General features: G+C 41.0%; 1 protein-coding gene across 5 annotated transcripts in view; it reads right to left on the bottom strand.

Moving 5' to 3' along the window:
- Positions 1–22,476, bottom strand: part of GRIP1 (glutamate receptor interacting protein 1) — a 234,666-nt gene extending 212,190 nt beyond the window's left edge. For all 5 annotated transcript variants that reach the window (XM_050892301.1, XM_050892309.1, XM_050892325.1 and 2 more), the window contains exon 1: positions 22,344–22,476. In XM_050892301.1, the coding sequence (XP_050748258.1) occupies positions 22,344–22,476 (133 nt within the window). The remainder of the gene's footprint in view (positions 1–22,343) is intronic.
- Between the last annotated feature and the right edge of the window lie 3,452 nt (positions 22,477–25,928).

Genomic DNA, 25,928 nt, shown 5'->3' with positions numbered 1-25,928 from the left:
GGAGTTTCTTTCAACAATAGCAGGCTTATTACTTGCACTGCATTTTTGAGCCTCAAACAGGAAGATGATACAGAAAGCACAGGCTCACATACTGCATCCTGGAACATACAGCATCCATTAGACTCTCGTTTGGGAATCACCTATTTCAAAATCTCCTGATTTCAAGTACATACCAGTCCACCATTTGGCTAACCAAATGTTTCATGGCATGAAAACAGCTTGAGTCCCACATATAACTAGAGTATGAAGGTCATTTCAACAGACTAGATGAGTGCTCTGTTTAAGAAGCTTGCCTATGCTAACAAATCGGGCAAACTTCAACTGGGCAAAGGATCCAGCCCTGCTTCCAGGCCAACAACCACACTAGGAGGTGCATGGATGATAAGTTTCTTTCGAAAATATATCTGGGAAATCCTTTGACATTTGCATCTAGTTCACAATACCATTTGTTCTGATTCTCAGTGTCAACTCAAAATGTCAAAATTTCTTTTGATTTGGAGTCCACAGCTATTTGAATTTTTTTCTCACAACATCTTGCCAAAGCACGGGCTTGCAATGCTTCCCAAAATAAAAGTTACAAAGATTTCAGCTGATAGTTTCCTCACCTTTTTCCCTTACAAACAGCCTCACCATCTTCAACATTAGCAGAGCTGAGTGCGCAGCTTATGGACAGTTCCTCTATCTAAAGATAACCGTAGCGATCTCCTTTATGGGCGCTGCTGTTAAAACTAACTTCTATAGGAAATGACCACTACTCATTAGGGACAGACTTAGTTTTTATTCAACAAGGACTACTGGGATGTACTTTCTGTGATATCCAGCTATGCACTGTCTTCAAAGCGGGTGGTCATGGTCATTCAGCTGTTCCTCATAGGTTGGCAAGTTAGGGAGGATGTTTGTAATTGATGGGGAAAACACTGAAAAGTAGGTCGAGTACAACAAAAGGTCACCGGAGGGGAACAAGGATGTTCAAGAGGGAATTCAATTCTTCCAAGCATGCGCAAATGGGAGCTTTGGCAGCTGTGGCATCCAAAGACTACAGTGGGGGGGAAAGCACACAAAAACGAACAAGTAACCCCCCTTGTAGCCACAGAGGAATTTATCTGTGTTAGTCTCTACTATCTGCATTTACATTTTACAAGCAATCACACAAGTTCAGTGCTACAATTCCTAATTTAATTAATAAAAGCATGTGCATTTTAACAAGAATTCGTTCTCCAAAACAGACTGCTCTCCACAACCTATAGAACAACTCACTGATCGATATGAGCCCAGCGCTATGCTTGCACTGGGATACATGACTGAGGGAAAACCTTGAGAGCAAAGACAGAGTAACACAGTTTCTAACTTTTATGGGGAGTACTTGGAAAACAATTTTAACTGTCTAGAGAACTGAAAATTAGTTTCATATTTACATACCTACATTGTATGTGTACACTTGTGTGTATACATCCATCTCATGTCCACACCACTTACCCGGGGGGGACAGGTTGCTCCCCCATAAAAGCAGTTTTGGGCAGCAGCAGCTATGCTTCCAGTAACACACAGCACAAAGGAACGACCACCTCTGGAAGCATCTTCCCATTTGGACCATTTCTAAAACTGCTGCTCAACAGGGCTGGAATGAAATCAGGTAAACATTTAGGAAGATCTTTAAGGAGATGAGGAGAAAAAGGATGCCCGTCAGTTTCTTACAGTCAGTAGAAAAGGACAGCAGGGTGGGAATTTACTTTGGTTTGTAGGTTTATTGCACAGTTTGACCTGGCAAATGCAAAGCATGACCCCATGGAGCTGGGGCTGCTCCCATGTGCTGTAGGGAGGAGGCTCTTTCTAGACCACAGGTTAATACTATGCTCTCCTGTAGCTTAATCAGCTCTGGCAATTCATCTCCCCTCTCGGTTCCTATACCTGAAATTCGGGAAGCAGGGATGAAGGTGACTGAAAGCAAAAATGCTCTGAGGAAATGAAATTAATCCCAGAGGGTTTCCTGACAGAAGAGTCTTTCAAGCACTCTGACATGTTTTCGGGGCAAAACCACTGTCACGCCTGGCAGTCAAGGCTCAAGCGATGCCTTGGCGTTGCTTCACGCTTCAGTGGAACGCATCGCTGAGCTTCTCGGGGCCTGGGCATGCAGCCGGCGCTGCTTCAGCTCTGCCTACTCCCTCTCCTCACAGAGGCAAAAGGGACACACTGTCTTTTTATGTATTCTATATACATGTGTGTTGGTAATATCTAGACATATAAAACATATATAATTATACATGTAAGAAGGAAAAGTAACAAGAAAGGGTCAGACTTCAAGGGGAACCCAGGGTACAGCTGCATGAATGAGAGCAAATAGACCCAAGCTCACCCTGCTCTGCTCTGTCTATCTGCTGCAGTGGATGGAACTACTTTTTTTGTCTATTTTTAACAGTATTTTTAACTCTCTCCTAATTTTACAGCAAAGGTTGACAAAAACAAGGACAACTAATTAAGTGGTTGTAAAAGAAAACTATATAAAGTAAATATTATGAGTGAACATAGAAGAAAACAATGATCTTCGATATTTTAATCCCTGCTTTACCACACTGAAAATCTTGTACAAACATGAAAATGTGTACAAACATGGATGTTAACTTCAGATTTCAGCAGAGCAAAATATTTTTGAGTGTCTTTGCCTTATGGGAAATTCTAGCAGAGTAAGGCTTTAAAAAAAAAGTCACTGTAATTTCCGTTTTAGGTTTGTTAAACAGTCACATCGTAACATTTAATTGCATCTTTTTGTAATGTACTTTCTTGCTACATCCAGAGTTGAGACGTTTCTCAGTAAAAGAAAAATACTTCCCACAGTCACAAAACACTTTCAAAACCTCAAGTGACAGCACAGTTTCAGTGATAAAACAACACGGTTTTGTAGCACACAACTGCCTCTACTGCGCTCTATTAATTCTTGCTCGCTGACATTACAATCACCCTCTGCATTGTTTGTATTTTAATAAACCTCTCCAGAGCCTGCTTTTAATTAGAGATATATATACACATACCAAACTCCTGGTTCTTACTCTTTTATTGGATAATTTTATTTAAATTAGTGTTCAAGAAGCACTGAAAATTCCCACTCCATCTAGCAAGATTTCCTCATTACCACCAAAAGCTTTGATTTCTGCAAGCCTGCTTACAGTGTCCATCACTATAACTCGACATATCTAAGAGCTGAACTTTAAGACCATAGAGAATACAAGGAAAAGAACTGTTACTTCATTGCATCTGAATACAAACCCCAATGTTTTGCTTTGGTTTGGAGGTGGGGGTTTTTTAGCTTTAAGAACGTTGTTTCTCATTTCTTGGGCCACAAAATAGTTCTTCACAATGGGCATACTGTTAAAGCCCTGCCATACATTCAAGTAGCACAATGACGCTGAACCTATGGGTCACCAGAAGTATACATCCAACCAGGTGCAGCATCCCAGCTGCTCCCTTCTCCAGGGGCCTTTTGGGCAAAGTCCAGCTGGCTTGCCAACAGCAGTCCAGTTGTGGTCCATGCCCATCTACCAGCAGGTGCTGAGCACACATCAGATGTAAGAGCAGCTACCGGCTCTCTCAGAAGGGGGAGAGGTGGGAGCTCAGTGTTACGGCCAGAACAAAAAACGCCTCTGTATTTGAATTATGTCTAATAAAAAATACAAAGTAATCTGTAACTTTATTAGACTTAATTAGTAACTTTGTGAAGCCCTGGAAAATCAATGTCATGAATAAAACTCACGGGGAGACAGGAGACATGCAGCTGTACAGTAAAAGGAATTCTTTCATTACTTTAGTGTATTGACTAACTGGATTAAGTATGATCTTTGCAGAAGTAAAATGCAATCACTCTTACCTACTTCAAAGGCCTCTTATTCAGGCCATGTTTCCACTAAGTCAAATCAACGTTTATGTTGCAAAGATTTTTGTGCACTACTCCTATAAGGTTACAGGCAACCGCTCACAGGCAGATGATGTTTCTGAAGAAGCATACAGCTTCTGAGAGATCACAACATAGCTAATAAAACAATCACAGCCACCACAGATCCTACTGCCTTCTAATTTGCCTTTTTAAGGCCGTTGTCTTTTTTGATGCTGGACTTCTGATAATTTTGATCATTTAGAACTTCAGTTTCTCTTTTTTTTTTTCCCAGACTTTTCAAGCTGTGTGACGCAACTGCCATCTCTGACATGAGAAGCTATGGGAAATAACAAATGAATACAACCTGGCAGCTTCCCTTGAGTGACTTGAGTCCTCAAGGAAACAATGCTGTCTACTGACTGAGAGCATTAATAGCCCTCTTTAGCCCATTATGACACGGATTCTCTCAACACAGTATCCCAGCTGCCTAGAGCATCTTCCCTCAAGCACCAGGTTGAGCCACAAGCTTGCGGGAAGCTCGCTACCAAACCTTATGTTCTGGAGCCCTTTCTGGCCTGTCTACCCCATGATTATATGCCAGCTGCGTTACACAAATATTTGCTACTAACATGACTGCTTTATTGTAACGCATCAAGTATATGCCTCTCTCAAAACCAGGGTATTATGAAGAAGCTGGAACAACTGTTCAGTGATTTAATGCTGCTCTAGAGAGCACTGCAAGCCACTCTAGACAGCATGCTGTCCTGCATGTAAGTGGATTTTTAGGAACTGAGTGATTTCCTTCTTCCCAGAAGGCCGGAAGACTTTTCTTAAAATATCTCAAGTATGCGCATGTGTAAACCCACACACAAAGTAAGTCACTGCAGTACAGGACTACCACCAACAGCACACAAACACAGGGACACCTCTGTTAGGGCAAAAGATTTGCTTCTTTTCCATGACCACAGTCATGGAAAGACATGCTACAAGTTGCAATTTCAGATTATTTGTATCACATGTAACTATCAGAAATTTCTTGCATTACCATGTCTGATGCCTCAAACAATCCATGGACACTTGCGCACATGTGTATGAGATATTGTATCATTTTAATGACCTTCTACAGCACAAGCATACCTTGAACGACCTCATGAATAAACGTGCAACTAATACACAAGAAATACACAGAAACCACCAAGCCAAATTCTATCAGTCAACGTCACTATGCTAAACGCAGCTCTCTGCAACCCAGGCATCTTCCTTGCAACATCTGCTATTCCCTTAGAGCAGCACAGGGAAGCCATAGGGGAGTGACAGCGGGAGATGAAGATCTGGCCCTATATGTTTGGGTTCAATTCTGAAAAGAAGAAAAGCAATCTCCAAGCAAGATGTGGGTATGGGCTAACTCATTTAAAGCACTCCCTATAACCACTGCTTGTAACAAAGTCCAAGCTGAAGAATTTGCAGCAAGAATGTTCAAGAGGTACCTAACCTTCCAGTGCACTAGCATTACTATTACATTACAGATCTCACTGTGTTAATCATTAACAGCCTGGAAACTCATGTTGAGAGAGAGGTATGATAGCAATGCACAGATATATTCATTGACATTTAATATAGTCACTTTGATTAATTATTAAATCTCTGAAACGAACTTGGTGCTTGAAATGGCTTTTCAAAGCGTCCAGCATTCCCATTAGCAAATTAACTTCACTCCCAACAGCTGGCATTAGTTGCTTGGAAACAATTACATTATTTAAGACATCTAAACACACTTCATTTAATCCACCAACCCCCAAACTGGTTTCCCCAAAACTGATAGAGTCATCCTCTGTTCAACAGATTTACATATTTGTGGTATTCACTACATAGCCTGACATTAAATTTTCAAAAATAGCATCTTTGCAATCACTGAACCTACACTTAATTTCATCCAGTATGCCCAGCCATTGTCAAAGTTGAAAGTAAGAAGCATGAAGATTGCTCAAAAAGATGATTCAAATTTTACATATTTTTATATATATATATAAATATATATATATAAAAATATATAGAAATAAAAATATATAAATAAGTATCTCTCTCACAGACAAAATTTCTACTCAGGCACAAATACATGCAGATGAATATAAATTATTCAGGCTAGCCAATCAGCCAGTACAGGAAAAGGTACTGAATCAAAACACCAAATATATCTAAGGTAAAAATATAATAATTGCAAAGTGGTTTTGTTTCCCTTAAATCAGTAGGTGTCTCTCTGAAAAAAAAAAAAATTTCATACAAACAGCCAATATCTAACCAGTATTAATTAGACAAGAAAAAACTCACAGCTACGAGCATTTTATGACTGTAAACAAAGAGTAAATATATCTTGCTGACAAGAAGAATTAACTATTTTCGGTTTTCTTCCTCACCATTTTCAGCAAAATTTTATTTTTCCCATAAACATTTTAAAATGCACTCTTCCCTAATTCTCAAGAAAGTACTGGTTAGGTAAGCGCAGGATCTGATTTGACCCAAAAAGGCTAAAAATGGGAGCTGCTGCATCGCCAGTGCCCGCCCGCTAATGGAGCTTTCAGGAAAGGAGACGAGGGAGAACCGGGGCTGGGCAGAGGCAGAGAAAGCCACCCCGGTGCAGGACAGGTACCTGCCCGCAGCCACCCCGGCGGCTGGGAGGCAACTTTCAGCCTTCGCTGTGGGAGCAAAGCCAGGAAGCCCCACCAGCCCCTACCACCACCTGCACCGCAGCAGCTCGGCTTAACACCGACGCACGTGGATCTTGAGCTTCAAGCAATAAGAAAAGGTAGGAAAAAAACGGGTCTAGTTCTTGGCCCGACATAGTCCCTCAACAGACCAAGATAGGATGTGGCTGAGATATTGGAAGGAAGCTCTGGCCTTCTGCTGGCCACTGTTCGTGTCTGCTGTGGCAGTGCTCCAAACCTGCTATTTAATTTTATACCATTCATCAGTCTTACTTGGGGGTGCATGTGAGCCAGTTAGTTTAATTTTTGTAGAAACAAACCTCATTCCCTCACATTTTTCAGCATCTTGGTTTCAAATTAAATAAAGCAAGGAAGTTAAAACAGGTCATCTTCATTCTCTACAATAGTGGTGGCTCCACTGGTGGCTTAGTAAAAACAAGGTTTCCAACACAAAAATACTGACGTATTATTTTTAGGCAGCTTTAGGTCTTAGAATATTGGAAAAACAAGTTGTAGACAAACTGACATTTTTAAATAATTTTGTAATTCTGCATCCCTGAATGGCTCCTGAAGTTAAAGGTTATCCAAAAGTCACAAACCTTTTCCCCAGAGTAGACTCACAATCTTGAGATTGACACATGCTGTTCTGTACAGAAAACAATACACAGAGGGGAAAAAGCCCATCTATTTGCATCCATTTGCATACTTCATAAAATCCTATGTAGACAAAACTGTTCTTAGCCTTCAAATTCATCAGCGTGTCAAGATAAACCAAAGCACACATAGAAACCATAACATATTTTGCCTTCAGTAGGACTGCATCTGATGTACCGAAGGAGAAGGTGACCTTAGGCCAGACTGGGTGCTAAGGTCCATCTAGGAAAACAGTACTTATGCCTGCTAATGAGCACAGATGGGCATAGAATGGACATGGACACTGTCCTGTCTCTGGCACCTCCTCACCCAGTGCCTCTGCTCCCAATTCCCACTGTAAACAGCAGAAATATATAGACTGTCAATGAAGTAAAAAAAAAAAAAAAACAAACAAACAAAAAAAAGGGGGCAAAACCCCTCCAATTTTCTCCTACATTTCAATCATTCTTCAAGAAATGACAGGCTAAGATTTGCTTTACTATTTATCAGCAATTAGTATATATTAGTAAAAGAAATTGCTGGTGTCCCCCCATGCCAAGTGCTGTCCATCAGATCATGAGCACCACAGAAGTATCAACCCCAGGGGACAGACAGGCAGCCTGCTGGTGGACAGGCCTGGGAGGGAGACGTCCCCAACATATGCAATACGGAAGAATGTCTTCATGTCAATTAAATATTTATTTTCTTATTCCCCATGGCAAAAATACAGAGCTGGGGAAATAATTTCCAGATAGAAAGCCAAAGATGTTTGAAGTGGTCATAACCCTTGAGGATACAGGAACTTTGCCTGTTACGGAGGTTGCTCATTTTTTTTCCCCCTAACAATTCAAACAGGCTCGCTGTGTGGAAATGCAGCTTATCTACACTTGAGGAGCAGCATAAGGGGATTTTGTACATGCTGTTCTTCAAGTAAGTTACTGCTTGAAACTAATGATTCCCGCACGATGTATATACACACACACACACATATGCATTTGAGTCAAAATTTCAACATCAAGTGGTTTTTCCCCTAATAATTGCTCTCACAGGAGAAGCTCAGAGGAAGAAGTGCCCATGCCTGCCCCCTCCTCCCCCCCGGCCCCACAAACACGACCATGACCTTCACACAGCAAGGGCAGTCACTCAGTTCTGCATTAGACTTAAGTCTAACTGCAGACACAGAGACCAAATGTATGTTTGATCTCTGCACTGCAACCCTAAGCTCCAGACTTAAATGATTTACTCCACAGTGACTGCACCTCAGAAGTCCGCTTTGTTGCAAGTTCTTCAGGTCTTTCTTTTCACACATCTGAAGAAACAACACTGAGCTGCTCTAGCAGAGAGATCAATATAAACACACAGCTAATCTTTTCCCGCTTCCAACCTTTTACGCCATACCAAAAAACCTCAAGCTGTCACTTACCCACACATGCATTTTCTACGTATGTATACAAACATGCTTAGCTCCTGTCCAAAACTCAGTCTACCACTTCAGCATCCCCACTGGCCTCCATACCAAAGGAAGCACACCTTTGTTTGCTTGGATTCTGTAATACTAATTGGCTTTCATACAGTAAAGAGCAGCAGCCATCTCTTCTCTAAAGCTTGACCTGAAACCATTTTCCTCCAAGTGAATAAAAATTTAAAAAAAAATCACTGTGCTTGACAGGCAATTTAGCACATTTAATATTTACTACAATACATTTATCTACTTCAGTTTTTGCTTCAGTGGAACAGCATTTTGGGGTCAGCGTTAAATAAGCCTCGCTTTTTTTCCTTTTTTTCCCCTCCCTTCCTTTCCCGCCCCCCAGCAACATTACAGTTTAAAACGTTATTATTATTACATGTTAAAATTTCAAATTCTAAGTGAAGGCTCATGTATAAAAGATATTGGCAAGAATAACTGGCTTTTTCAAAGAAAAGAAATCAGCAGTAAACTGTATTAATCAATGATTATTGAATTCTGTGCTCCAGGCTAGTGGTTCCTGTCAACAGTGGTCCTTCAGCTCCAGGTTTTCCACTTCAGCTTTAATGAACAAGGCTGAAATCATGCACTAAAATGAAATAATGCAGAACTAATCAACTGGCTTTGTTTTTGAAGTCTGAACAATTTCACTTGTGAACCAAAATGAAATAAAACTGCGCATGCTTACAAATTATGTTAGAGGAAACAATCCAGGGATGCTGATCTCTCAGCCAAAATATCCTTTTATCTCTGCCTGAAAGTGGAACAGAGTACAGAAACACAACACAAACAACAAACATTTGGAAGAAACTCTTAGAATTACTATTTTATTCTACCCATACACACCATTTTCTTTAGGGTTCACTGCTACAGACCCCTACGTCTAACCTCTGCCAGTGGGACTGCTCACACTAATGGAGTTACTCACATACCCAGCATTTGCAGGACCAAATCTTTGGCTGGCCTACAGCAAGACACAGCTGAGACAATACAAAACCTCACAAAAAACACTGTCAACTCTACAAATCTGCTTGATAAAATAAACACCAACCAGGAAAAGTGCAATCACTGCAGACAGATTTTTGAGCGCTTTGTTTTCCGTGCAGCAGCTATAAATAAACAAACAAATAAATCTCCCTGTGCATTTTAAGATGCATGGAAAAACACATCAAAACCCAAGACCACAATCTCTGAATAAAACAGCTGAATTTGCAGATGCAAAGGCTATTTGAACTTCACTTCCTCTGCTTCTTCCCCGGACAGCTTCCTATTCACATTTTTTTTGACCTAGCCTTAAGCTAAGGCATCCCCAGCGGCCTTAGGTCAAGCCTAAAGGCAGGCCGTATACATCTTGAGCTCTAGACTATGCTGTCACATCAACAACCGAACATTCTCCTGGTTTGCTGAGCAGCACATGCAATTCTGTTTAAATAAATAAGTAGAAAGAGCAGCTGGCAGTCACAATACTAGTGCTTTTTAAAAGAAAAACACATACTGTAGACCATGATCAGGAGTTTTCCGCTTTGTATTAATAAGACACACATCTACGTATCCATCCTTTCTAGTCCGATTGCGACTAGAAAGCCCTTGTTTGCATGAGGGTTTAAGTGACTGCAGATGGGATGTGTTACCTTTCTCCCCTTTGCAATGATTTCATTTTATGACAAAACTGCAAGAAAAATCTTTCTTAGATTGCAAATTCAGGGGGTACTGTGTACTGTAATTGTATTTTTCAAGTACTTTAAGGGACTTCAGGATATGTGAAGAGAAAGGGATTCCAGGCTTATAATTCAGAAAATTAATGAAATTTCTGCTTTGGGAAAACAAACAAACCAATAAAACAGGGTCACTCAATTGCCCAAGGCCCAGCTGAAGAATTAAAGAACTATATACATCAGTAAAGGCGGTGAAAAAAAGGATAAAAAAAAAAAGACGCCACAGTACACAGTGGGCTGAATGTAATACCAAAATACCTAAATGTGTGTTCTCTCATTTAGATATCCTCACCTAACCTCTCCCTCCACACCCTGGTCCTTGTTACTATATTAGACTGGGCTTCAAAAATGGACAAATTTTCCAGATTCCACAAGCTGAAATTAGGAGCCTACAGACAGATAAACCATCCAGTGATCTTCTGGGAAACACTGACCATTTCCAATCACTACAGTAATCAAAAGAAAAATTCAGGACAATTCACCTATTAAACTATTACAGATTTTTAAATATTGCTGGTTTCTCAGATTCTTTTTTAAGTTTAATTTAGCTGTGCATTTAAAAAATATAAATTGCTACCAAGAAAATATGAACAGTAATTATAGGAACAATTTTAACTGTTTAGAGAAGCAGTTAAAATGAGCAGAAGTGATCATGAGTGTTTATTAATTACTTTCTGGAGGTTACTCAAAACCAAGTTACATTTTTTTCCTTATTTGTACATGTCCCTATATCAGTTAGTGGTAGTTCACATATACCTAAGGCCATAAAGCTGCTGCTGCTTATTATCCATTAATTAATCATATAAGACATACTTTCCAAGTCATCAGGACTTAAAAGACGTTTTGTCACAAAACAAGAGATCAATGACCAAAACTACATTTTCCTTACCTGCAAATTAACTGACAATTTACCAGTGCACAAAATACCAACCTGTTGAAGCTATGTAAGCATTCATTGCAAGCAATTACTTTCACAGAATTTTAAATATTGTCTTAATGAAATATTGTGAGAAAGATATAGGGTTTGAGCATTTTCCATATATTAAAGCTATTTTCATACAATGGAGCAGTGTGTTACCTTGGCTGCCTTCTCTACTCACATTGATGTAATCTGAATAATTATGCCACCAGCACTACATTTTTGTAAGAGACTTAAACCAACAGCTAATAAACTTCTGTCATTATCTATGAGGAAGAAAACAACCTACTGTGAATGGACATGTGGCTGTAAAAAGCCCAATTATCTGTACAGCACGAAGGACCACCAACTCTGGGCTGTAACTAGAACAGCCTTCGACAGTTGTGCTCAGTCTCTGGAAGCAATTTGCATGACACAGTCTGCCCTACAAAATCCACAGCCGTTCAGATTCCTTTTAAGAGCCTAAGTTCAGAGAAGTAGTGAAAAAAAAAAAAACCAAAAGAAAAGAAACTAGAAAGGAGCACTGTGTTCCATCCACCCAAGACCAAAACGCAAACACTGAACTGCAGCATGCAAATCAAGTACCAGTTACAAAATTATAATGTTCAGTGCTTTCTCCATCCCTTGCGATATGCTCAGGAGTGGCGGTATTTTAAAGGGATGGCCGTACTCCTTCCAGTAGGCAACCTCTCCCTCCCTGCTCTCCTGTAGCGCAGAGCTGGGTACTCCCTGTCTGAATAAGCCAGCAAAGATACGCACGACAATTGAGAGAGCAGAGGAATGTTATCAAAACCTACCACATTCCTAAATATACTTCTATTTTTGTAATTATGTTTATAGTATACCAAGAAAAATGTAAGCAAATCATTAACGCCCTAAGCTCGAGCAGACTTCTCTCTTTTTTCCAGGCAGGGTATGGCACAAGTGAACGGGAACAGATTTAGAAGTGCTGGGGATGCCTGCGTAACTCCTCTGGAAATCTGGGAAGCCCAGGTGAAATAAGGGTTAAGTTACAGAGGGAGCACTTCAGAGACTACCAAAGCGTCACTAAATTCATAGCGATTTCAGAGAGGCCAGCAGTTCCACCATCTTGCTGCACCCCACTTCATTTAATTATTGATGGGCAGTTGTAACCACCAGCCTGAACAGCTTTGGTCTCTCCATTTCAGAAGCCACTCCCGTCTCCTTTTAGCAATGAAAGGGAACGTAGCATTTTCATGACAAACCACGTGAAATTCTACCACTGCTCAATGGAAAATCCATGTTCCTGCTTTCCAAATTGTAAATGCCACCAGACGTATTTAGATTTACTGACAACCGACCTGAGCACTGCTGCTGCTGCTGGCAGCACTCTGCCAGAGATGCAGGCTCTCTCCCAACTTCCCTTCACAGGCATCTTCCCGTTTCCCCTAAACTAGGCTGTCAGATGCAACATCCCTGTCAGACAGCATGGCAAACATCCCTTTTGATTTCAGCGTTAATACAGCTGGCACCGCAGCCCGCAGCTCCTGCTGTGCTCATCTCTTGTTGACTACACAACTTCAACTGGGCTCCTACAAATGAGGTGCAGGTAGCAGGTCATCAGGGCTTTAAATTATTTTCTACTCTAACCTGCAGAAAGCAAGGGCAAAAAGCTAATATCACCCAGTATTTAAAATATGTATTTGTGTACCATTCATTTTTTACTGCATTTATTTGTAATACATTGTGAATTTTTTTTTTTAAATAGAGATGCTGCCAGCTGACAGAATAGCAACAAGGTGTATTGTTGAGTGAGGAGTTTCCCCCTCTGGGAGAGAGACGGTGTTATCAAAATAACATAGACCTGAGCAGCCACATAGCTTGTTAAACACACCCAAAGGAACAAAATTTGACAACGCAATTTACTGAGTTAATACTTCACATGGTATCTGTATACTTTCGATTTCACTTTCTTTTTCATAGTTTCAGTCAAACAGTATTTCCCCCAGAGCTGTCTTTAATCTGTCTTTTCTTCTTTCTGCCTTCCACAGTCCTTCCTTCTTCTCCAACCAAAGTTCCCTTTCATAAAATCACATAATATTTGAGGTTGGAAGGGCTCTCTGGAAGTTCTCTGGCCCAAATCCCCTGCTCAGAGCATGGCCAGCTTTGAAGTTGGATCTAACTTAAATAGGTAGATCAGGGTGCTTGCAGCCTTGTCCAGTTAAGTTTCGAGTATCTCCAAAGAAATTTCTCACTGTACCATAAATATCTTCCCTTCCATCTTTGTCCTCCTCAACTCCACACCCAAGCACGTACACACAGGTCTTACAAGCACCAGGCCTACACCTACAAGCCCAATTTTGACACCTGGAAAACCATCTCTGATGGCCTATCTCCAGTGTCAGCTTTATGCAGAAGACATGGTATCCGTGTGCCTCACACAGGGGCTCCAGATTTTATATCGTGTTTAGCAAGTACAGAACAGGCTGGGCAAATCTGAAGGGTTCATTCCTTGCTTTCCCTCTGTGGGGCTGTAGGAGCAGAGCAGCAATGTTCTCCACACCCCACAGATTCCTGCAGGGTGGTGAGATCTCACACCTCCTCTAGCACCCTGCTGCTCCCGTTCAGTTTGGCTCTTCCCTTCGCCACCTTTCCAAGGATAGTTCTCCTCGAACGTCTCTCATCATCTGTTCAAAGTGCCCAGGGACAGCCAAAAAATAAACCTGATTCTTCCCTCCTCTGTCCCACAGCTGCCCACAGTGCTCCCGGTGTCAGCATGGAGACTGTACTAAAAAATGCACTGAAGTGCTACGTGTGTGATCAGATCCTATGGCCACTCACCAAAATTTACTTCTGCCATCTTGACACCAAGGAAATTTTGGTTCATTTATAGCAAGTATTATGTCCGTAACCTGCTGTTATGGAATTTCCACTGCATGCTAAAACCCAAGGAACTGCTGCTCCATATTCTCTACTACATGTGCACACACACACACGCAAACCATTAACAAACTGCAAGCTGCAAGTGCCAGATTTGAGAATTCCTAGCAAGCCTCAATTCGGCCTCCTTTTGCATATGCATTACAACACAATCTTTAATTACCTGATCTCCTACTTTTTGCATGAGACCTTGTCTCATTTAATGCCCAAAATAAATGATTTTAACTACCCAAAAAATTATTCAAGACCTTGTTTTCCCCTCATTGCTCAAAGTGTAATTCCATGCCTTAGTTCCCACACACTATTCAAGCCCTTCTCTCTGGACAGACATTAATTTCTTTCTGAGCTCTTCTGTGGTGCTCATCACTGTAGCATTTGAGAGCTTAGCAAACACTAATTTACTTTCATAGCATACCTGTGAAGGAGAGGTAGCATTAATCTCATTTCATAGGTGGAGAACCACAGCACAGAGAGATTATGATCAAAGGTATGCAACAATTTAAAGGTTGCAGCCTGAGATGCCTTATGACTGGATTTTCAGACTAGTCAGGCTTATATAATTTTTTATATATACAAACCATACTTCTCTTAGCATGCTACAGCAACTTGTGCCAGACATCTGCAAATTCAAGCTCTCAAGTCAGGGAAACGAGGGATGAGCCCCAACGGGAAGGGTGGTGGGAAGGCCGGGACTCGGTGCAGCCTCTGCCACACGCTGAATCCATCACAAGCGCCACAGCAAAAATGAGCAGGTAGTCCTTCGTTAAAGAGAAGCCAAATTAAGGCTCTGTAGGCACCCTTAGTTCTACTGCCTTTTAAATTTGGAGTATGTGTCCTCAGAACTGCAATAGTCTTGTATGCTGATTTGTGTATAATTTCCTGGGTTTCAGAGGGAAACCAGAAAATCCTCCGAACAAAATCGGTAGCGTTCAGCTGCCCGCGTCATCAGCAGTCTGGTCACTCTTGTGCCCAGCCACAGCACTACCCCTGCCCTTTTCTGCTGAAAAACATTAAAAAAAGTTGCCTAGTAATTTCTGCACATATGATGAGGACTACTAAATTTGCCTTATACAAATACTATCTATGGTAAACAGGTGTTTATAGTCACGCTGATGATTAATTATAGCTGCTGGCATGCCCTGCTGAAGAAACACAGCAATCATTCAATAACTGTTTATAATCTCATCAGCAAGGGGCTTATATTGTTGTTTCCTTCTTTGTTCCACTAATTGTTTTAAGTTTTCCATTGGAACTGAAGGCCAATATTAAAACTGACACCTCAGTAGTTGCTTTTACCTCTCTCTTTAATCTTAGTTCATAAAACCTGATGTTTCATTCACTTCACAATATCCAAGGGGAAAAAATAATCGCATCACTACATGTTCATGATGTAAATTGACAAAGTCATGATTAAAACCATAACTTACACATCATTTCAGGAAGTGGGAAGTCCAGACCTTTCTAAATTCCATTGTTTGAACCTGAATATCGTATATTCTAGATTTACTAAAATATAAAGGGTGCCAAATTCTCTAAAACACTGAAGGTACAACCTCATACCAGCAACCACTCTAAGAGGAGGAAGACCTATAACAAATACATTTCTTGAGCAGGGACAATCAGGATCTTTAATTATTCAGTAAAGAATACAACTGGAAAGTAAATGAAAGAAAAGTAGCACAGAAATTGTACACTCGTAATTGCTAACAGGGAGAAGTGTTTACACTTCATGCAAAGAATTATATAACTCGGGTCTCATTATTTCAACGACTTAAAATAAATAAGCTGGTTTCCCTCAAGTAACTCTAAAGCAATGTTTTACCATCCATGCTCTGCGCTGCCCCAGGAGTCTAAGGGCCACTTGTAGAAGAGCAACAAAGGGTCATTTAAAAAAGTAATCCTATTGCTAACAAACTTAAACTGGCTGTTGCACCACCGCTTTAGGAAAAAACAAACGTAAAATTTCTGTGGCCTGTTTCACGTATAATGAAAATGTTTCACCAAAACCGGCACACACCTGCCTGGCTAGAACAAATGCATTGCTCCAGTCCTGCAGGGAACCCCACAGCCTTGGGTGCCTCACTGACAGACCCTGCGACTGGGTATCACGCTACTGCACGAGTAACAACACCAATTTAATTATCTTTGAATTTATATAAACAACGTAACGAGGCTAAAGCCACTATTCAAACAGCTTAAGCATCTACAAACACAAGCCCCATCCCAAGACTTACATGCTTTTAACTAATATAAAACAGGAAAGGAGTAAAATAAAATTTTAATATATGCATATTTCTTACGGGCTTGGAAGACCTAAATAATTTCATGGGATGCTGAAGAGCTGCTAACATTCTCCTTTTTATAACCCATTCCTACTAGTTTGCTATCTATAAAATGAGAATCATATGTAGTTCTTCTCCACCTCTTGGGTTCTTCTAGAAAGGATACATTCACTAACAACCATGATAAACAAGATGGTAGATAAACAGGATCACCTCTAAAACACACACATAGTTCATCAGAAGTCAAGCGACCCTTTGCAAGAGGATGCTTGTCACGAAATACAAAACTGCACTTGATGCAATGACCAACTGTTTAAAAAAACCCGAGAATCTAACACACATGAAGATGAAAAAGCAACAGAAACAGCATGAGGGTACAACACCTTTATCTAACGAGTGCCTAAATTTTATCCAAAATGGAAAATGTTGTAATTGGCACCTGTACAGAGGGTTTTAGCCTGGAAATGGATGCAGAGACAACAGTCACTTGCTACAGAGAGTTAACTCTGGCCCAGCCGAAACCAGGACACACTTTTGTTTCATTCAGAAATCTCTGAATGAGAAAGTTGATACTGTCTGTCCCAGCAGTAAAGCTCAAATAGAGTTGCCGCCTTTATCACCGTGCCTGGCTTGCAAACTGACACTGGATGGTAGCCCTGTGATGACAGAGTCTCTCTGGACTTGGGCATCACATCCCATTCCTGCTGAACCCGTGGTGTTGGGGCTATCCAGACCCCAGGAAAAAAGCGACTTATGGAAAAATAGACAGAAATACTGAAGAACTATAATCCATTAATGAAAATCTCCAGGGTCCAACAATCATGAAACAGTCATTAAGGAGAAGGAAATAAGAAGCTTAAATAAATTTTAGTTATTTTTAAAAAGATTATTTTCATTGTGTTTTCAAGACCTGCCATATTCTCTGCTCAGGTTACCAAGCCTTTTTTCTTGCAGACTGCAACAAATGTATTACCTTTAGTTTCAATGAAAGCTGAGATTTTACTGTACTGACGTAATAAGATCTGTGATGGGAGGAGAACCCCCCCCCCACGTGCACACACACATCCAATTAAACTGCAGACTAGCAACACACACAGTTTGTAAAATGAAAAGCGGTTGTCCTGCATTCCTCACCCTTAAGATCAATTAATATCTCTGCAACCTGAGCTAGAGATATTCAATGTCCTTGTCACCACATTACTCATAAAACCATTAACTCTTTTACAACTCCAATCAAATCTATGAGACTGCCACAAACAAGAACTATTTGTACCAATTTACGAAATGGAGAAAATCTTGACAAGAGCAATGCTGCTACTGACCGAAGCATTAAGAAACCATAGGCATATCACTTCCCTCGGTGTTTTGTCTTAGTGCTATTTCAGTAGCAAGTCTCTTCTATCAATATTTAATACAGCTTTAAAGCCACCCTGGGTATGAAATGCAAAGACATTTGTTAGTAAGATTTTGGCAGCTGAGGGAGTTTCTGCACTATAACATTGAGTCATGTTGGAGAATAACACCCAAGCGAAGTTTTTCTGCTGACATCATCCCAAATAGCGTATCATATATCCAATACTCATTTTAACTAATTATTCCCAGATTCCAGTCAACAAAGAGGACATTTTCAACTCTGAGTTCTAGAAAACTTTCAGTTTTTCCTTTTTGCCTTATTTGCTAGGCTAGGAGCCAAACACCTTACCTTCACTTTCCAATGATGACACAGGGAGAGATGGGACAATTAATGGAAAGAAGGGGAAGATCATCACATGCATTTTGGAGGCAAATTTGAAGAGGTTGACTGTCCTAAAACTGAGGAACCAGATAATTCTCACGCAAGAATTGTGGCAGAATTAATAAAGGGCATCACAGAGAAAAACGATACATGACTTCACCGCAGATACACTATAGCAGACTACTTTGTCTAAAATATCAATGCTCTTGTCAAACAACATATACTAGGCCTTGACAAAGGATAGAAGAAAATCATTCATGGGACTCTGAGTGACTAAATGGAACATTTTAAGGTCAGGCCTAAAAAAATGGGACCTTTCCGGTTAGTGGGAGTTTACTAGTAGAATTCTTTAAACATTGTTTTTTGGGATCATTCTTTAATATTTTCATTGCATCAACACAGAAAATAAAACCTTTATGCCAATGGACTATGCTGCTGACATCACGTTGGGAAGAACAACATAAGAAGAAGAAGAACCAATGAAAACAGAGTATCTCTCAGGAGGAGATGGATGACAGAAACCAGAAGTGACATAAATAAGACAAAATTTAACAGTCAGCGTTCACAGCAATGCCCTCTGGACCTGCACGGGCAGATCATGACAACCACGTTCCGTGTGAACTACAAGGTTCCAAAATTGGTTGGAAGAAACCCAAACCCTTCCCAGTGTTTTGCTAAATAAAAAACTTAGTGCTGAAATCAGATTGGGGTGGGGAAAGAAGGGATTTGTGTTTGTTTTGGTCAGAGGTGACCAAATCCAGCTGGGTCCCCAAAACACCTTCCTGCTCCAGACTAGGCTGAAACTCAAAGGTCTTGGCAAAACACCCTGACTTCAGCAAAAGGACATATGTCATTTTTGGGAGCGTTCCAGGCAGCTCTGCTACACAGCATTCCCGACGTTCGCTATCAGTCTTGGTAATAATATAACAAGGGCCTTTTTCATGCAAAGGCTCATTAAAAGGAACAGGTTGAATGGCAGTGCCGTAATGCTGCGCAAGATAAATATAACGCTTTTTAAAGTGTTTTATGAAATAAGCACCAACTTGTCTGAGTAGGTTGGGTAGCAATTTCATCACCCATTATGTTCACACTGCAAAGTCTCACTGAAATGAGTATTACGCCTGCACTACTAATGTCAATATGTGTTTGTGTACCAAAATTATTATTTTTGTTATACTAGCATTACGTAGCACAGAAGGAGACTCTTCAGAAAGATAAGAGAGCTGATGTTGCATGTCAAGACAAGGATATCCATTTAACTGAACCCAAATGGATGAAATGTCCAAGCAAAAAGACATCTGACTCGAGAGCTGGGGTCTCTTTTTTTACCCAGGGAGCTTTAGGCACTACTGCACCTTCCTTTCATCCAGCTGTGTCCTAATATCACAGCTAATGTGGTCTTCCATGACAAAGCTTCAGAGGAGTAAAGACAGTATACCTAACAGCACAAGCTACAATATCCCAATATCCAGGCACAGCTGGGCTGAGGACAAACTAAAGTCACCTTTTTCCTGTGATTCCCAGAGGCCTATTCTATTTTTAACTTTGTTTTCTTTCTGTTTGATCCTTTGGTTATTCTAATGTAGTTTCTGCATTTTCCCATTAATTCTGCCTCCATACAACCACTCTGAGCAATACTATGAACAGAGGGAAGAGAGAGTAACAAGCTTATAAAGTGATTGGCTCAGACAATCTTCAAATGCACTGGCTAATTGGATATATAACTCATAAATGACAGAGGAGGGATGGATAACAATGCAGGGAGAGGAAACTAAATCTAAAAAAGCTCCAACTCCATTCAGTTGAATGAACAATAGGTCTTTGATTTCATTAGCTCTGATATTCTGAAAATCGTACCAATAAATACGCTCTTATTCTCAAGCACACATTCTTCTAAACGTATGAATGTAGAAGGAATGGCTATTAAAAGCTCTGCAATTACTCTAAATTTGCACTGTAAACAGCATAACACCAGACCATAATTAAATTAAATATGAAACATTTCATTGTCCCCATTACATGAAATTCAATTTCAAGAGAGCATTTATAGTAGCACCAGCAGCATCTTTTCACATTTTGTACATTGCTTTAAGTAGCTACCACACCTATCCAACCAAAACAGTGACACATATAGCACACGGAAAGACCAGACAAAAGAAGCACTTGAGGAGCAATTGTGTTTGATGTGGTATGTCTATAAAGACTCCACGGCTCAAATCTCCTGTGACATGTTTGGTTTAAGTATCTGCGAGAAGTTGCGAACTCCTTGTGCATCCAACTCCACAGGACTGTGCACTGTTTTGACCATTCAATCTGAGTATTGTGATCACTGTTGTAAACACCGCTTCAAAATCTGACACAGATTCATCCAGTCTGAAATACTTATGACCTCCACAGGCTGAAGTGTGTACTATCCTTTTATTTTCTAAGTAGAATAAAAGGAAAAACCTATTAGATAGTTGGCTTAATCTTAGTGCCTCACATTAAGTCAAGTGTTAATAATTTATTAATGAGCATTCAAGAAATCCTTATTACATGTGACAGTTTTTGGAGGAGTTTTGCTTTCTTATTTAAAAGACCTTCAACAACAATAATCAGCTAGGGAAATATTTTGACATACTGCTTTGACACGTTCCTTTGATTTACATATTAAAGCAAGAAAAAGTTACGTGCTTTCACTAACACGTATCATTTTCACAGTTTTCAGTGCTAAGTAGATTTAAAATTTTTAGTTCTTGTGTAGAAGATTTTATGTCAATATGTTACCTGTTAGGACTGCATTGTCCCCAAAACAGGTCTTTTTCTTATAAGAACTCCGTCTTAACAACATAGATAAATTATAAGATTATCAGCATGGTAAATTTTCTTAAAAATGGAAAGAGATCAAGATTGTATTAAGGAGAAACCCAGCAAACAACCAAACACCCTACATTAGTTTACTTTTGGAGATAGGCTAGCATGGTGCACTGGGAGAAAACCAAGAAGAAAATCTCTTGCTTCTTAATTTTCCACGGGATAGCAGTACTCTGGTGCCACAGGGCACAATGACATTCATTGTTTTGTCTTAAAACAAAGGTAAGGTTCTTATGATTTATTTCAGCAAAGTGGAAATGAAGCCAAATGATGCAAAAAGATACCGACAGCCACTCACATAGTGCAGAACAACAAAACAAGCGTGTCAAACTTCAGCTGCTCAACTAAAGGCACAGCTTCACTGCAAAGCTCCCAAACCACCGGCCAGAACAGCAGAAACCTTTTAAAAAAGGTAATTTCTGTGCATGACTGGTTCTACTGCCACCACCTCACCCCTGACAGCACTGCACAATACCCAGGGCAGGGGCTGAGCGCAGCTTCCCTCCCACCGTCCCCGTGGGCACCTCTGGGCACGTCCCCTCCTCCGGGAGAAGCCCAAGGCAGACAGGCAGCTCCAAAGCCTGACAGGTACAGGGACAAACCCTAAAAAGCTGCAGGGAACAGCGCACAGTTTGCACAGGGACTTCCGAGCAGGCGGTTTGTTTTGGTTTCGGGCGAGCTGCTGCTGTCACGTGAGCGCAAGCAAACAAAACCCACCACTTAATTCTTCACGAGTGGTCCTGGACCCGCAGCGAGGAAGCAGCCCACTTGAGTTACTCGCTCCTGAAAAGACCAGGTCACAGTCGAGGCTCAGAGGACTGACTCTCCCTCGATAACAAACATTAATCACCAACTCCAACTTACAAATGAGCGATCGCTGCCTTTATAGTGCTTTAAAAATATCCACGCGGCTTTCCGAAGGCAATCTACATGGGCTACCGCCATCCTATCGCTTCTTAATACAAAGTGTTTTAACAAAAGGTTTCCAGCAGTCAGACTGAATTAACTGCACCTGAAATCTTACCCGGGTTTGCAGACAGACCCCGCTTACTTTGAGAGTGGCTGTGCCACTTCAGCTGCTTTGTATTGTTCATCAGCAGTCACAGCCAGATAAAGCCCTAACAGGAACCGATGTTTTAATACTTGCATGAGGCTCAGATTCTAGCAAGGGAGGAATATTGTTTGCGTTTTTTGGGGTTTAGGGTTTTTAAACATCTTAAAAGCATAACATTTATCACAGCCAAAGGAAAATGAGGTTATGCAAAATACTTACTTCGAAAATGCTCTGAAGCATAATAGTAGACGTCCTCATAGCCCTCGTGGTAATCCTCCTCTGGCCGGTACTTTTTGCCTTTTCTTCTTCTCGATCTTCTTATCTGCTTGACGAAGCCCAAGAAGCGCTCCATCTCCTTCCTCAGCAGCACCAGCCGGCAGTCCCCTTTACCCTCTGCTTCACAAAGAGCTGTCCCAGCATGAATCAACCGCAAGCACTGGAGCAAAGCTGCAGCCTCTGACCAGCCACTCCAGTACCATTAAAAAACCCCTCCCTTATCTCAGCTGTGACTAGGAAGCATACTGTTTTCCCTTTAAAAAAAAAAGGGGGGAGGGGGGTGGACTTTATCAAATCTACTGACTGGAATAGTTCAACGTGAAAATACACAAAGGAGGAAAATATTGAAGCAAAAGGAGAAAGTCAAGATTCCAAGCAGTTATTAAACAGCAGAGGACAAAGTTGAAGAGACCTGCCTGCCAGCAAGGGGAAGCACAGCACTGAGAGCTCCCTATCCTGTGTCTCCATCATTTCAAGAGGGGCTGGGAGGGAGGGATAGATGTTAGTCAATGGACTGAACCATATCAAGGCAAAACAGGTTTTCATTTGCCAGTTAAATGCTGCCCTCGTATTTACCCTGGCACAGGCTCAGGAGCCCGTTTGATTTCATTTGTTGTAAGAAGAGGAAACACACCGATCCATTTCTGGTATCACATATGCTGGATGAATAAATAGCAAAGTGGTTTAATCCATATACACAGCCCACTCACCGGCAAGTGTGTGCTGAATGTGTTAATTGGAGCAGCAGGGAGAAAGCTCGGCAGCTGTTAAAAAATGACACATATACCCACTGGGCATTAGTGTATTCTAATCACTGCTAGATCTAAACATTAAAAGGCACTCCACAGACAGGTCTCCTATAGAGTTGGCCAGGCTATATGGCAATAGGCAAACAAAGGAAGCGACATCACAAGCATACCACGACGATATTAATTTAAAATCCCAGCAGAGTTTTAAAAACTTTAAAATTAAGGTACGGCAGACTATCCTTTGCACAGGATGACAGGAGCAAAAAGCCTGAAAAGGCGCTGGCTCTCTTCTCTTGCTGCGTGCCTGAATCCCACACGCATTCCCTAAGATAAGGCTGGAATTTCATCCGTGCTTCTGATGAAGTTTCCCTCCCGCACAAGAACAAAAGCAGCGCCTGCTCGAATCCTATCACGTTGGCATCCGCCACGGGTTTTTTTTTGTAACCACGCTCCCGCGAGCCAAGTGAGTTCTCTAGCCCAGCAGGACCTCTCTGTCTGCTGGCACAAGTCGAGGATCAATCAGTCGCCTCAGTCAAACCACGTGCCAAACACGGTCGCCTGCACCCATGCTCGCAGGAGATACCATTTTGCACCATGAGCATGAGGAAGTCAGAGAGTCTTCCTGTAAAACAGATTTTACAGGATCATCATCTGGAAAACGAAGAGCACGCAGAGGTGGGATTAGTTTCTGGTGATGCAGACATTTCAGTGAGTCATTATTTTGCAAAGAGCAAACCAGGGCAGTGTTTTTAAAAGCATAAAAGTAAAGCAAAAGCCAGGATTGCAATTTATTATTGTTTCAACAGAAGTATGCAGAGATTGATCAGAATTGAGTTGGGATTTTCTAGTTTTGAGCATGTAAAAGTTATTGGTAGAGGTCAGCTAGACCGGCTATCTGAGGGTCCTAAACCACACACACACTGAAAGCAGGCACTGGAACTCTTCTGGGCTTGTTCCAGCTTCCTAGGTATTTTAAAACTATTGTCACAACAACATACCCATTTTATCCATAAGGGCTCAAAAAACCCTGGATGCTCCTACCAAGCTCCCCACAGGAATACAGACTCATCCTCCTTAACCTTACCAGCCCCTGCTTTTCCACTGTGAAAATGCAGCCGCTCTTGCTAGCTGATGAACACCCCGAGGGCACTACCAGAATTATTTTTAGTGTAACTTCTATAAGGAGGTTGTGTTTTATTACAAGTCTGTTTTTATCACACAGCTTTCAACTTTCAAAGGGTAAAGACCTTAGAGGAATATTATGGGCATATTACCAAAAATAAAAACGCCAATAAAACTTTTTATATGGATCTTTAAGAAGGCACCACTGTATGTTCTGAAGGTTTCAATTCACGTGTCTTTTCTGTGCTCTGCCACCAAGCAGCAAAAACATTGCATTAGTATCATGAAACATGAAAACCAAACACTTAGCCTACAGCAGAGGCAGCACTCTTTCTTTCTGGAGAGGGAAATGTTGTTTTGATGCTATATTTGCTCCTGTAGAGCACTCTCCCTGACAGATGTGCAAAGAGTTATTTGTAGGTGTCAGAAACATTCATCTTGAAGACAGAAGTCTTGCAGCCATCACCGTTGCCTAAAGTTAAATTATAAAGTTCAATTCTAAATGATACAGCTACTTTTTAAAAAAGAGAAAATGTAAAACTTTCTTGCTCTTAAGTTGTCCTCTAAATGAGAGCTGGAAACTGGAATCGAGCCGACACTTTGCTTTCATCAAGTAAGTACACCCTTCTCCAGCGCCGCTGTTGCTAAACACGCTGCTGCAGCAGAAGCTTCTGCTGGAGAAGCAGCTTCCCCAGTCCTCAGCGCACCCCAGGGAGACTTCGGTCCTTTCCATAACAAGACCAACACAGCAGATAAGCAGACAAGGGAGCAACCAAATGATCTTAGCTAGCACTGTAAGCACCAGATGTAGTGTACCAACTGCCTGACCATTTTCTAGAGAGAACCGATCTAAATTTGGGCAAATTTTGAACTTTGGAAAGCATGTCATTACCTTGCGCAACGCACCTTCCCTTCTCTCCCCATGCTCATGAGGTGCGCATCACATACAGATATGGGTAATGTAGTAAAGCAGAAAAAAATGCACTAAATGGTATTATTGGTCAGTGCTCATGGTAATGGCTGCCACTTATCTTGTATGTAAAGCATGAAGGGGTTGAGGGGGAGCACGAGCACTCCTCGGATAAGCACAGGGGGTTCAAGCTCTGCTGCTCTGCACTGTATCCCACCAACTACTACTGTCTACAAAGGACAGGCTCCATCTCCCACACCGAAGGTGCAGAAGCAGGCCCACAGTTTCTAACACACAAGCTGACAGCCTTGCCAGCACGTAAATTATACACCTGTTTCCTTTTGCATGAATGCAAACAGCAGAGACAAACAATTTCAGCATCTTTATATTTTATTTATTTATTTATTTATTTATTTTTAAACCTAGAACAAGCTGAGCTTTTGATAGGATTCTCCCCACCCTAAAATATTCTGGTATTCAGGGCAATTTAAAGAGAAGGAAATACCTTAACTGCGGGCAATGTTGTTATATTTTAATAGGAGTCAGAGTATTAAATGTTTTACTATACTATAAAGATTTCTAAACAAAACTCATGTTTTATATGCATTACATACTACCTCTACTGCTTTGCTGAGAACACTGGAGACATTCATTAGCCTCTCCTCCTGCCATACCTGTAAATATTTTATCATAGTCCTACTTTCAAAGGTATAAGCAGAGAATTCAGTTTCACAAACACAGTTTACT

The sequence above is a fragment of the Gymnogyps californianus genome, chromosome 1 (assembly GCF_018139145.2).
Source record: "Gymnogyps californianus isolate 813 chromosome 1, ASM1813914v2, whole genome shotgun sequence".
NCBI classification, from domain to species: Eukaryota; Metazoa; Chordata; class Aves; order Accipitriformes; family Cathartidae; genus Gymnogyps; species Gymnogyps californianus.
Note: the sequence above shows the minus strand (reverse complement) of the source record. Positions and strands in the feature narration are given on the sequence as shown.